We start from the raw sequence: 14,469 nt of genomic DNA on the forward strand, positions 1-14,469 counted from the left end.
ATGTTACTTAGTATTTTATTTAGTATGTTACTTAGTATGTTACTTTGTATGTTATTTAGTATGTTACTTAGTATGTTATTTGGAATGTTACTTAGTATGTTACTTAGTATGTGTCTATGATTTAATGTGAATGTATAATGTACGTATGTACTGTATATACATGCTTGGTTCACACAAACACTGGTACTTAAAATCTCTGCCACAGCTGGTGGCTGACGTATCACAGCCAGGTATGACATGCCAAGTGTCACTCAATGCCCAGGTGTGTGTGTGTCTTGTTTTGAACACCTGACTGAGCGTCCACCAACTGCTCCTTTCCTACAATGTGTGTGTGTGTGTCTGAACAATGGTGCGCACACACACACACACACACACACACACACACACGATTGTCATGCCTTGCTTCAGCTATCTGTGCATGAGGATAAGCGCCGGTGTGATTGATGCATGATTGTCACAAAAAGCTGGACATATCTGTGACTGTTTTATTTAGAAGGTAAACAAACTATTTCAACTCATTTACCTGAAGAACTGAGAATGTTATTTCCTCCATTATTGTCATGTCACACAATATTTTATAAAGTATAGTCATTGTTATTTATTCTTATTGAGTGTGTCCAGTGTTTACATAAATGAACATGAAAAGTGAAACAATTTAATGTGTTATGGTATGGTGACTCCGTTCTGAATATACAGGTGTATCTATCTTTGGTTTGTTGTGCATCAAAAGATGTTGCCCAGAGTTTTACAGTCTTCATGTTTGTGTTGTATTGAATGACATTGTGACCATTATATTTTTCGTATGATTACATATTATTTACTGTATCAAACAGTAGCCAGACATCATTCTGTCAAAATAGTCAAAGTTGTGAATTATCTGAAGAATGCTGCTGATACACCACAAATAAACATATTTATGATACAGAGAACTATAAAGTAGTACATTATATCAAGATAAAATGAGGAACGCTAGGATAAAGTAGTACATTATATCAAGATAAAATGAGGAACGTTAACTTGGAAAGTTGACGTTCTCTAAATGGCTGTCTTGACAGACATCCTAGCCTTTAGGACAATCCATTCCACAGGAGGACAGACTGTCTGTATGGAGAGATGCTGTGAACAGCCCATCGATTCGTCTGATCAGTAAATCCATTCAATTCTTGGTCTGTCTGTGTCTGTCTTGTCTGCCTGCCCATCTGTCTGTCTGTGTCTGTCTTGTCTGCCTGCTCATCTGTCTGTCTGTCAGGTGGTCTCTGAGACGAGCTCTGAACGTCAACAGGTGTCTGGAAGAACTCCAGTCTGATCTCGTTTTAGGTCTGCCAAAATTCAGTCAGTTGCTATTAAATCTAAACCGTCCCACTGATTTTATTGCAGTTAAAACTCCTGATAAAGCAAACAGTCTAAGTGAGCACACATTTTCATTTCAATTGATTGTAAATTAAATGAGGCTATTGTACACCATCTGTGACTGCATGTTCTGCCATGATGAGTGTGTCTCAGAGTTACAACGATAGTGATTGGGAGCTGTTATGTTGTGTTGGCAGTTGGTGTGTAAATGAAGAGGAGACCAGGTTGGTTGTTTCTACAGATATGACATTACTCCTGTGTTATTATTCAATAATGGCAGATCCTTTTTACTGTTCCTCTGTGTTCAGACCAGACAGTGTGACAGAGCTGGTATTGAGGACGGGTGGGGGTCTTCTGTTTGGCTAGGCCAGGTTGTTATGGTTACAGCTACTCTATGTGAACCCATCTGCTTTAGTGTGTGTGTGAACATGTACTTGTGTATAAATTGCAGGTAATTTCCTATAGACATCCAGAGTCAGAGGAGAAGAGCGACAGGAAGCTGCCAATAGCTGAATATACTTGGTTGGCAGTTTATTAGGTACACCACTCTGTTCACAATGGTTCGCTCCTACAGACAGTGAGTCACGTGGTCGTGGCTTGTTATATAAAGCAGGCAGACAGGCATCGAGGCATTCAGTTACTGTTCGACTAAACGTTAGAATGGGCAAAATGAGTGACATAAGCGACTTTGAGTGTGTTATGATCGTCGGTGCCAGGCGTGTCGGTTCCAGTAGCTCCGAAGCGGTTGGCGTCCTGGGCTTTTCACGCACGACAGTTCTGGGGTAAGCAAGCTTACAGGCGGGCCATAACAGGCAAATAACGGCGCAGTACAACAGTGGTCTGCAGAACGACATCTTGGAACGCACAACTTATCTGTCCTTGTCACGGATGGGCTATTGCAGCAGATGACCACACCAGGTTCCACTCCTATCAGCTAAAAAGAAGCGGCTGCAGTGGCCACTGCAGTGGCCACAACACTAGACAATTGAAGAGTAGAAAAACATTGCCGGGTCCGACGAATCCAGTCAGGATTTGGCTAAGCAGCTTGAGTCCATGGCCCCATCCTGCCTGGTGTCAAAGGTACAGGCAGGTGGTGGTGTAATGGTGTAGGGAATAGCACACTTTTGGTCCCCCTTCTATGCCCCGAAGAATACGGTAGGAGGAGGCAAAGGGTGGTCCGACACGGAACGAGATGGGTGTACCTAATAGACTGGCCACTGAGTGTAGCTCTAATATCAACGTGCCACATATAACAGCAACACATACATATGCACACAGAAATACGTTAAAGCAAATACTGTCCGTCATTGGTTGACACCATGCCATTACTGGAGACACTTGATCATTGGAGAAAACGTCCACTAAATTAGTTGTTCTGTTGTCGCTCTGTCCAATACGTCATGTTGATATGTGCATTGCTAGTGAATTACAAGTGCATTTTATAGCATAACCTGAAAACCAGGGATTGTGGCATCTGTGTGATGCAAACACAAACATCTGTTCGCAAGAGTTTCTTTTCTAGTTTTTTTCAGACAGTTACTGTATCACCCACGCACCTGCACCTGCACTACAAGAGTGTCTGTTTGTTCTGAACTGATGTTCACACTTCTAAAGCCTGTGGAAGAGCTGGGTTATATGGAGGGAGGGATGAAGGGATGGAGAAAGGGTTCAGAGAGCGGGCAAGTTCAAATAACAAACACCTGCATACAAAGACACACCTGCAAGTACACACATTAACATGCACCTGCATGCACACAGAGGGGACAGACAGACAGACACTCAAATTAGCCAAAAGGTTCAGCAGCTCTGAATGTTACCATACGATTCACTCCTCCCCTCTTTATTCCACATTCTTTTTCTCTCCCTCCCGCTCTCTCTCTTCTGATCTCTCAGCTTTAATAGATTCCTCCCTCGCTTGTTTAGCTGACTGCTGTCCTGTTTCATTGCTCTCTTTTAGGCAATGTTCCCACGTTAACGGAGACTGCATTTATGGTAAATGCTGCATATGTCGACTCAATCGGAAGTTAAATTTTTTTTTTCTATCGCTGAATCTGTAACGCTTCAGTTTTGCTCTCTTTCCCACATCCCTCTTTCTTTTGTCCCCTTCTGTCCTGTCCTCTCATGCTGGCTCATCTTTTGTTCATTGTTACAGTATATACTCTTCCAGACCCAGACCCTCTCTCTCTCTCTCCCTACCCCTCTCTCTCTCCCTTTTCTCTACCCCTCTCTCTCCCTTCTCTCTACTCCTCTCTCAGTGGAAGAAATCAGACCATTATCAGTTTGTTTAAGGCCATCTCTGCCCTCTGTGTCACATCCATCTGAGAGGAAGAAGAGGAGAATTAGGACTGATTCTGTTCTTCAACAACAAGCATCTGTTTCACTCTGATTCCATCTAGTGGACCAAACTAAAACTGTCTAGTCTTTCTCTCTCTTACACACACACACACACACACACCTCTGACTCTTGGAGAGTGCAGTGGAAATATGTGGAAAAACCTGTCTGAGGAAGAGAATAGGAGAGTTTGGTGAGGGTTTGGTGATGACTATATAGATAGACTGTAAGAGATGACTGAATAATCAGGAAGATGTTGACTAAATATCCCAAACCAACTTATAACAACGGAGTATCCTAACACTCCTACCAAATTAGAATTTTTCTAGGTGATCGCTGAGAGTTTGGACATTTTGGTCATGGAAGATGAGCTGGTGAGTGTGACTAGTGTATGGTATTCAACATGTATTCTCTTATACGACCCTGAATGTGTTTTACCCTGTGAGGAGGGAGGACCAGCGAAGGTGTAGGCTTTCACATTAGCCAAGACAGTTACACAGCTGATTCAACTAGGGGCACTATTCAATCAGCATAACCGAAGTATCCCCGGAAGAGCAGCGATCAAATTAAAGGTCATTTCCCATTGAGCTGACATATGCAGCGTTTACCTGAATGCAGTGTCCGCAACCTCAGGAACATTGCCGTTAATTGTCAATCGGCTATAAAGCGGATCTTCAGTGCTACGAATTGAATAGAGCCCTTATAGATCTTATTTTTTGAAGACTATGATTAGGTGATAGTTGGATCAGGTGATACTACTTTAGCTGGAGCAAAAGCCTGCAACTACACAACTGTTTGCAGATAAGATTGTATTTTGAGCATGCAAATAAGAGCAGTGTGATCAACTAAAGTAAAATCAACTAAATTGTACTTGAAACAGAACACAGAGAACATGTTGCAGAGGAGAGACGGGATCACCTCACCTCCATAGCAGAAAACCTCCAGGACTCGATTAGTAGATTTACATCCCCTCCATCTCACCCCTACCTGGTCAGTGTTTCCATCCCCTCCATCTCACCCTCCTCACCCCCACCTGGTAGCAGTTGCAGCTCTGAGTTCAGCACATGCCATAGACTACTGTACATCTCTCTCTTTTCTCCCCCATCTCTTTTTCTCTGGTGTGTGTTTACAGGCAAAGCTCTTTGAGAGGAAGTGTGAAGCGGTGGCTCGTTCCTACCGCAGGAAGAACATCAAGCTGATCGTTGGCATAGTAACCGTGGTGATCGTTTTCATTGCCGTGGTCATCGTCGTTCTGCTGACCACTGGAGTCATCCCCATGAAATAACTCCAACCATACCACCCTGAGATTCACACTGTGTCTGTGATGCAATTCTTCCTGTGTGTTATAAATCAATAAAAGCACACACTTCACACACGTAGCCTACATACTAAGCAAACACACTTCACACACGTAGCCTACATACTAAGCAAACACACTTGCATGCACACAAACACATCTAAAGCCTCATGGCTTATATTGTACTCTATCTCTTGCTAAGTCTTTGTACGTGTTACTCAATACTTTTACAGTTACCAGAGTGAAGATTTCTGTGCACACACACACAAAAAGGATCCAAACATTTCAAAGGTCCCTGTCTGCATGGCACTTAAGGGTACAGAAAGCACCTCCTTCTCCAAACAGCTAGGCTGCCCACAACAGCTGAAACAGAGCAGTAACTAGCCAATTGGTTTGCCCTAGTTTTTGTCAGGCCCGCAATCTGGAGGCCACGCACTGCAAGCCTGTGTATGTGGCCGAGACTGCCAAATATCAGCACCACCAGCTTGTACCTCCACCCAGGCTGCCCCAGCACCACGAGGGGCTGGTACTGAAGCAGCTTGTCAGAAAAGGCCTGCTCCATGTAGCCGTCCAATCAGCACCTCCCCCGGACCTCCCCCACAACAACAATATCTGGTGTATTTGTACACAGGAAAACACATCATTATCAACATCAAACTAGCTTCCCCTTACACAACAATGTTTATGCATGTGTGCTGTTGGTGAGATTACTCAACAGGTCAACAAAGCGGCCATGTCGTGCCGTGGGGGAGATCTCCGTGGGCTATACTCAGTCTTGTCTCAGGGTAGTAAGTTGGTGGTCTGTTGATATCCATCTAGTCTGTGCTTTGGCAAAGTGGGTGAGGTTATATCCTGCCTGGTTGGCCCTGTCCGGGGGTATCGTCGTACGGGGGCATAGTGTCTCCCGACCCCTCCGGTCTCAGCCTCCAGTATCTATGCTGCAATAATTTGTGTCGGGTGGCTAGGGTCAATCTGTTATATCTGGTGTAATTCTCCTGTCTTATCCGGTGTCCTGTGTGAATTTAAGTCTGCTCCCTGTAATTCTCTCTCCCGGAGGACCTGAGCCCTAGGACCATGCCTCAGGACGACCTGGCATGATGACTCCTTACTGTCCCCAGTCCACCTGGTCGTGATGCTGCTACAGTTTCAACTGTTCTGCTTGCAGCTATGGAACTCTGACTTGTTTACCGGACGTGCTACCTTGTCCCAGACCTGCTGTGTTCGACTCCATCTCTCTATCGCACCTGCTGTCTCGAACTCTGAATGCTCGGCTATGAAAAGCCAACTGACATTTACTCCTGAGGTGCTGACCTGTTGCACCCTCTACAACCACTGTTATTATTATTTGACCCTGCTGGTCATCTATGAACGTTTGAACATCTTGGCCATGTACTGTTATAATCTCCACCCGACACAGCCAGAAGAGGACTGGCCACCCCTCAGAGCCTGGTTTCTTCCTTGGTTTCTGCCTTTCTAGGGAGTTTTTCCTAGCAACTGTGCTTCTACATCTGCATTACTTGCTGTTTGGGGTTTAAGGCTGGGTTTCTGTATATCACTTTGTGACATCAGCTGATGTAAAAGGGCTTTATAAATACATTTGATTTATTGCTAGAAATGTACAAATCCTTGTTTGAACAGCAGCCATTCACAACATGGACAATGAACTCCATTACATTTGACTCATGTAGAATACAAAGTGGGTAATTGTTTGCAGGGTACCAGAGTGATAGATTATATTTTGTTGCAGCCTCGCCTTAACAGTAAAGGTGAGAATGCCCTCACCAACGGCAGCATTCTGGTACATGGAATGGGAGACAGAGTGGTCAGCACAGTCCAGAGTTGCAGTAGCTGCATCCGTCTGATACCAAGGAGTGTTGTCCTGGATGTAGAATGAGATGTTCAATCATGGGTTACAGAAGCCTCCACAACAACACCGCAATCTGCCACAACTGGGTCAGTTTGCATATCAGTCCGTGTCCACCTGAACTCTACTCCAGTTGCACAGGTCCGGACAGTCTGACCACACTCCAAAGCCCGCAGCACGATTGTCCAATTTTCCATTGGCCTTCCTCCTGAAGCCCAGGAAGTTGTCCTCAGTGTCCCTGGCCAGTGGAACCTTCCACCTCCGTAGGTCCAGGAGGAGGGAGGCTCAGGCTAACTGCCTAACTGTCACATCGTCACTGTTGAGCATGTTCAACAGATGAGTCAGTCTGATAGCAGCGTAAATCCTCTCAATAGTCATGACACCTAAACCCTCCTCTCTTCGGCTCAGGAAGACATCCCGTGGTGTGCGTTGAAGCACAGCCACATTCTCACCACTTGAACACTTTTGTTAGTCATTTCCCTCACAACCTTCTGTGGGAGATGCACATTTGAATCTATGCTAGGGCCACCTCTCTCACAGCTTCTAGCTTCATGACCACAGGCAGAGGGGAAATGTCAATCATATCAAGCCTGGTTGAATACTCATGGACAAGCTCCCATTCCCCCCCTCCTGCCAGCAACATTAAACAAGATCACTATATGTTTCGTGACGAGTGTAAACGCGGATTGGTTTATTCATTAGTGTTAATGTTGGGGGCTTATCAGTTCTAGACTTGTACCAGTGGGTTACCTCTGCTGCATCTTTCATAGAACACTGCACATTGTCTTTCACTTCCAACCCAAACCATTTCAAAAAGTCATCACACAGAGAGCTGTTTGTCCTTTCCCTGAACAGAAGAGGCCACCTTCTGATGTAAAATACCACAGGAGACCAAACCAGTAGTAGAAGTACTGTATACCTATTCCAGGCACATTTATTTATTATTTAAGAAAGAGTTATTCATCATCTTCACCACTAAAGGAGTCTACCAGGAGTATGAGGGGGCAAATCCACATCTCACGTTATCAATCTCATTCAAAGGTCCTGTGTGCTGAGAAAGCACACAGTGAAATGCAGAGGACAGAAACAACAGCCCAATTCCAAATGGACTCCTGGCACCTAGCATTGGATGCCTCGGCATCACTCACATTAAGAAGTGAAAGCCTGTGACAGAGGCTGGCTAGCCCCTAACCTGGAGCATTTTCTGTATGGTAAAAATTCAGAGAACAATGTGGAGCTATCACAGCTATCCAATCCTCTCAAATCTACATCTGCATGGAGTGCCAAGGGGTTAGATGTCAATTTCGAATTGGGCAAAGGAAACATCTCCAATTAAAAAGGCAGAAGTAAGGTGTAGTAAAACCCCAGACAGTAGAGTAATTTCCGGGGAGAGGATAGGTAGGCCAGAGATAGCTGTTATTGGGCAGTTTCCGGTCTGTGTAAGTGGGCGTACCCTCTCTCGCAATACCATTTTTGCACGTGCTCAAGTGGGAAAGCATACCCATGCGAGAGAGGGAACACCCACTTACACAGAAAAGAACCTTGACAATTTTTTTCATGAGTCGTCTTCATTATCCCCTATCTTTTGGGGGAATATATAGAGAGCGAGGGTTCCTTATTTAAATGGCTCAATAGTAATTGTAACCACAACAGTCAGGGACATTCCTAAGACATACCTAATTTGATCTGAATGAGGTGTTATTCACCACATGCAAAAAAACAGGGTTAGGTCAATTCCACTTCAATTCAGAAAGTAAACCAAATTCCATTTCCACATTTTCCTCATTGAAAAGCATTAGAATTTCAGTGTACTTCATGAATTGACTGAAATTAAAATACAATTGACCACAACCCTGGCAAAAAAAATTATTGCATCTCAGTTCTCAAATAACAGTAGACTTTGGATATTTTATCTGGCGAGCTATTGTAGAATGAAGTTGCCTCTAGATGCCGATTTAGGGTCAGTTTTGCATTTCTCCCCGTAATGGCTAAGGTTTGCCGAGCTTACATCTGTGCATGCAGGCAACTGCTACCCGGAGTAAAGTAAGAGAGGAAAGCAGAAGAATACATATCTACACTTAACAAAAATATAAAACACAACATGTAAAATGTTGATCCCATGTTTCATGAGCTGAAATAATAGATCCCAGAAATGTTCCATACACACAAAAATGTATTTCTCTAATTTTGTGCACAAATTCATTTACATCCCTGTTAGTGAGCATTATCCTTTGCCAAGATCATCCATCCACCTGACAGGTGTGGCATATCAAAACGCTGATTAAATAGCATGATCATTAAAACAGGTGCACCTTGTGCTGGGGACAATAAAAGGCCACTAAAATGTGTAGTTTTGTCACACAACGCCACAGATGTCCCAGGTTGAAGGAGCATGCAATTGACATGCTGACATTAGGTATTTCCACCAGAGCTATTGACAAATAATTGAATGTTAATTTCTCTCCCATAAGCTGACTAACATAATTTTAGAGAATTTGGCAGTACGTCCAATCGGCCTTACAACCGCAGACCACATGTAATCACGTCAGTCCAGGACCTCCACATCGAGCTTCTTCACCTGCGGGATCGTCTGAGACCAGCCACCCAGCTGATGAAACTGTGGGTTTGGGCTCATGGTAGTGGCTGGAGCGGAATTAGTGGAATGGAATCAAATATCAAACGTTTCCATGTGTTCGATGCCATTCCATTAGCTCCGTTCCAGACATTATGAGCCTTCATTGGTTTGCACAACTGAAGAATTTCTGCACAAACTGTCAGAAATTGTCTCAGGGAAGCTCATCTGCGTGTTCGTCTTCCTTACCAGGGTCTTGATCTGACTGCAGTTTGGCATCATAAGACTTCAGTAGGAAAAAGTTCACCGTCACTGGCCACTAGAGAAGTGTGCTCTTCACATATGAATCCCGGTTTTGACTGTACCTACCAGGAAGAAGGCAGAAAGCGTGTAGAGTCGTGTTGGTGAGGGCGTTGCTGACGTCAACGATGTGAACAGAGTGCCCCATGGTGGCGGTGGGGTTATGGTATGGGCAGGCAGAAGCTACAGACAACAAACACATTTGCATTTTATCGATGGCAATTTCAATGCAGAGATACCGTGATGAGATCCTGAGGCTCATTGTAGTGCCATTCATCTGCCGCCATCATCTCATGTTTTAGCATAATGCACAGCCCCATGTCGCAAGGATCTGTACACAACTCCAGGAAGCTGAAAATGTCCCGGTTCTTCCATGGTCTGCATACTCAGACATGTCACCCACTGCGCATGTTTGGGATGCTCTGGATCGACAGCGTGTTCCATACCCCGCCAATATCCAGCAACTTCGCACAGCCATTCATGAGTGGGACAACATTCCACAAGAAACAGCCTGATCAACTCTATGTGAAGATGTCATGCTGCATGAGGCAAATGGTGGTCACACCAGATAATGAGTGGTTTTCTGATCCACACTCCTACTTAAAAAAAATAGGTATTTGTGACCAACAGATTAATATCTGTACTCCCATCATTTGAAATTAATAGATTAGGGCCTAATTAATGTATTTCTTATATGAACTGTAACTCATGAAATTCTTTGAAATTGTTGCATTTATATTTTTGTTCAGTTGATTCCTACAGCATTTCAGGACTAGTAAAAACACATGATACTGAGTAAATGCAAGGATAAGAGAGACGAGAGATTCACAACATAAAACAAAGACTGGATGCAGTGATGTCCCATGACGATCCTCATTGGAGGGGACACCGGAGTGGTCCTGCCTTTCCCTTTCGACTCGTAAGTCCTAAACAGAACCTAGGTCCAGAGCCTCTACAGGAGCAGATGCAGGACCTGCTGAGAACCGTACCAGGTGAGAACCGGACCAATTGAGGTGTAGGCAGGCAGACGCCAGCCCAGGCCTGAGGGAGTTCATGGCTCACCCACACACCCACCTGTTCAAAAGGTTGGGGTCACTTAGAAATGTCCTTGTTTTTAAGAAAGATTTTTTATTTTTTTGTCTATTAAAATATCAAGTTGATAAGAAACACAGTGTAGACATTGTTAATGTTGTAAATGACTTGTCGCTGGAAATTGATGATTTTTAATGGAATATCTACATGGGCCCATTATCAGCAACCATCACTCCTGTGTTCAAATGGCACATTGCGTTAACTAATCCAAGTTCATTTTAAAAGGCTAATTGATCACTAGAAAACACTTTTGGAATTACGTTAGCACAGCTGAAAACTGTTCTGATTAAAGAAGCAATAAAACTGTCCTTCTTTAGACTAGTTGAGTATCTGGAGCATCAGCATCAGTGGGTTTGAACACAGCGTTGTACGAGATCTTCAGTTTCTTGGCAATTTCTCGCATGGAATAGCCTTCATTTCTCAGAACAAGAATAGACTGACGAGATTCAGAAGGTCTTTGTTTCTGGACATTTTGAGCCTGTAATCGAACCCACAACTACTGATGCTCCAGATACTCAACTAGTCTAAAGGCCAGTTTTACTGCTTCTTTAAATCAGCACAACAGTTTTCAGCTGTGCTAACAATTGCAAAAAAGGGTTTTCTAATGATCAATTAGTCTTTTATAATGATAAACTTGGATTAGCTAACACAACGTGCCATTGGAACACAGGAGTGATGGTTGCTGATAATGGGCCTCATGTCCGCTTATGTAGATATTCCATTAAAAATCAGCCGTTTCCAGCTACAATAGTCATTTACAACATTAACAATGTCTACCCTGTATTTCTGATCAATTTGATGTTATTTTAAATGGACAGAAAATGTGCTTTTCTTTCATAAAACAAGGACATTTCTAAGTGAAGCCAAACTTTTGACCGGTAGTGTGTGTGTGATTTTTTAAATATATATATATATAGAGAGAGAGAATTGTCAGTCAGTGGCTATAGGGTTCCAGTCTCAAAACACAGAGCCCTGCAGCACTGGGCTAGACTGCTATCTGTGTCCACCCAGTGCTGTAGTAGAGGGGTTTGTTCGCTGGGTGAAGCGCTCCCGTTGGTGTCCTGTATGACAGTCCTCTCACATCTTATCTGTTAGGAAAAGAGAGAGAGTTAGTCAAAGAGGAGATAGAGACGCAGGAGAGAGTGATTGAATGTGAGAAATAATGTTAAAAGCACAACACTGTTCGCATAGTTAGGATCAAGTATGCTCTCATTTCAGTCAGTGAATCTGTTAGAGAAAACTTTGATCAATTGCATAGCCGCACCTTTTCACTACAAAAGGCCCAAAAACCATCATGTCTCGTCAGTAGTGGTGTAACAGACCCTAGTTGATCCGTGATCCGTATGGAACACCTCCCACGGGTCGGCACGCATGTGAACCGTGGATCAATTGCAAAGTTTAACCATCCTAATGTGAAATACAGTTTTACTGCCGCTGTTACTTTTTAAAGTAATAATTCCCTACATCTCGATGCAGAGCTGCAGTGAAAAGAAATACAAGATGTGCGTCCTGCGTTTTCCTCTGAAGCCTGAAGGTTGTTTTGATGATATTTTTTAAAGCGGTTGTGTGTACTGTTCATGTGAACGGGGCATGTTGAATCCCAACGAATCAATACTGGATCCTCGCGTTGCAAAACGCAAAGACAAAAAAAGAGCAGTGACAGAAAGCCGTATGATCATGGAAATACATGGAGCATGGCCACACATTTAAAGTGTCATCACCCTGTGTGTCAGTGACGGGAGCCAACTCAGCCAAGAGACAACTTCACCGCGGCATTTAAGCAGCCCTTTGCTGCAGATTCAGACCGGACTAAAGCCATCACAAAATCTATTGGGATGTTTATCTCTGCAGACATGAGGCCATACTCTGTTGTGGAAAACAAAGGGTTTAAACATATGGTGGAAGTGCTTGAGCCACGCTAGGAAATCCCCTCGCGCCCCACTTCAGTATGGAGATCATGCCAGATCTTTATGAACAGGAAAATATCAAAATTGTCGACGAATTATCCAAGGCATCCTCTGTTGCCCTCACCACAGACGGGTGGACCTCCAGGGCAACGGAAAGCTACGTGACTGACTGCTCACTACACCACAGACGGGTGGACCTTCAGGGCAACGGAAAGCTACGTGACTGACTGCTCACTACACCACAGACGGGTGGACCTCCAGGGTAGCAGAAAGCTACGTGACTGTGACTACACCACAGAGGAGTGGGAGATGCGAAGTCCGATGCTACAGACACGCCCCCTCTATTAGTCACACAGGCACAAATCTGGCGCAGGTACTGCTAGAAGTAGTGTGGAAGCTAGAGAGAGGCCCAATAGCAATATCCCAACCACCACAGATAATGCCAGAACCAAGTAAATGCAGTGATAGAAGCTGGACTGGGGCCACAGATAGCTTGCTTTGCACTTGTGATCAATTTAGCATCCCAAAAGGGAATCCCAGTGAACCAGATGGACCGCCTCCTTGGAAAGATCAGGAAGGTGGTTTCCTTTTTCCACCGAAGCACAACAGCCGCTCATGTGCTTAAGACCAAGCAGGAAATGCTACAGCTACCGACCCACAAGCTCATACACCATGTCACAACAAGATGGAACTCCACTTATGACATGTTGGAGAGCTATCTTGAGCAGCAGGCAGCTGTGTACTCTGCACTGACAGACAAGACCCTGGAAAAACAAACATCTTCACCTTGTCTGATGACGTGAAGGTGGCAGAGGTCCTCCGGGTGCTCAAACCCCTCAAAACGGTTACAACCCTATTGAGCACTGAAACTGCACCGTCTGTGTCCATAATCCTACCTCTGAAAACAAGGATTCTACAATCCATGGCCCCAAGTGAGGAAGACAGCACCATCACTAGAGATGTCAAGGCTGCCATTAGAGGACCTGAACCCCAGATACCCCCCTAATGAACCAGTAGATCTATGAAGGTAGTCCTGTACAAGTCCCTGTCTCACCTAGACCCTGCCCTACACCGGATGACATACAGTGATCTCACCACTGAGAAGGTATATATATATATTTTTTTATATAAGAGTGAATTACTTAAATAATAAATATACTGTAGTCTAATCTTAGTCTATCCTATTGCTATTAGAATCATCCATTTGATTTGGAATAATTATGGCTTTTATAAAATGTTATTGCCACAATTATAGTTCAATGAAATATGAAAATAAATAATTAGTTTAATAGATCAAGTCATTTTTTCAGCAGGGTCAAGCCACAGCGCCGACAGGAGCAGACTTCGAGGCATCTCCTCCACAAAATAATTCGGCCAATGAAGGAGCTTTTTGGGGAGACCTTCGCGAGCAAGGACACAGGCAAGACGTTTGCCAACACCATCAAAGAGGAGGTGGCATCCTACAAGGCAGCAAGCAGCATTCCAGTGGATGGTGATCCACTGGCATGGTGGAAAAGCAACGAGTGTAAATACCCTCACATTGCCATGATGGCAAGATGCTACCTGGCACTTCAGTTCCTAGCGAGAGGGTGTTCTCCACGACAGGGGACATAGTGACTGCAAAGAAGTCTACCTTCTCCCCAGACAATGTAGACATCCTCATCTTTTTGAAAAACTATTTTAAGTTAAGCTCAGGTCTGCTTTGTTTTCTTTTTTTGATGTGGACACAGGCAATTTTTACATTCACTATTGTTC

At 44.0% G+C, this 14,469-nt stretch overlaps 1 protein-coding gene across 2 annotated transcripts in view; it reads right to left on the minus strand.

Moving 5' to 3' along the window:
* Positions 1 to 7,746: 7,746 nt before the first annotated feature.
* The window catches only part of LOC111961791 (scavenger receptor class B member 1), a 39,607-nt gene continuing 32,884 nt past the window's right edge, over positions 7,747 to 14,469 (minus strand). Inside the window, exon 12 of one of the 2 annotated variants that reach the window (XM_023984315.2) lies at positions 7,747 to 11,895. In XM_023984315.2, the coding sequence (XP_023840083.1) occupies positions 11,749 to 11,895 (147 nt within the window). In that variant the 3' untranslated portion in view covers positions 7,747 to 11,748. The remainder of the gene's footprint in view (positions 11,896 to 14,469) is intronic. The other variant, XM_023984317.2, reaches the window with a different exon arrangement.

The sequence above is a fragment of the Salvelinus sp. IW2-2015 genome, linkage group LG4q.1:29 (assembly GCF_002910315.2).
Source record: "Salvelinus sp. IW2-2015 linkage group LG4q.1:29, ASM291031v2, whole genome shotgun sequence".
Taxonomy (NCBI): Eukaryota; Metazoa; Chordata; class Actinopteri; order Salmoniformes; family Salmonidae; genus Salvelinus; species Salvelinus sp. IW2-2015.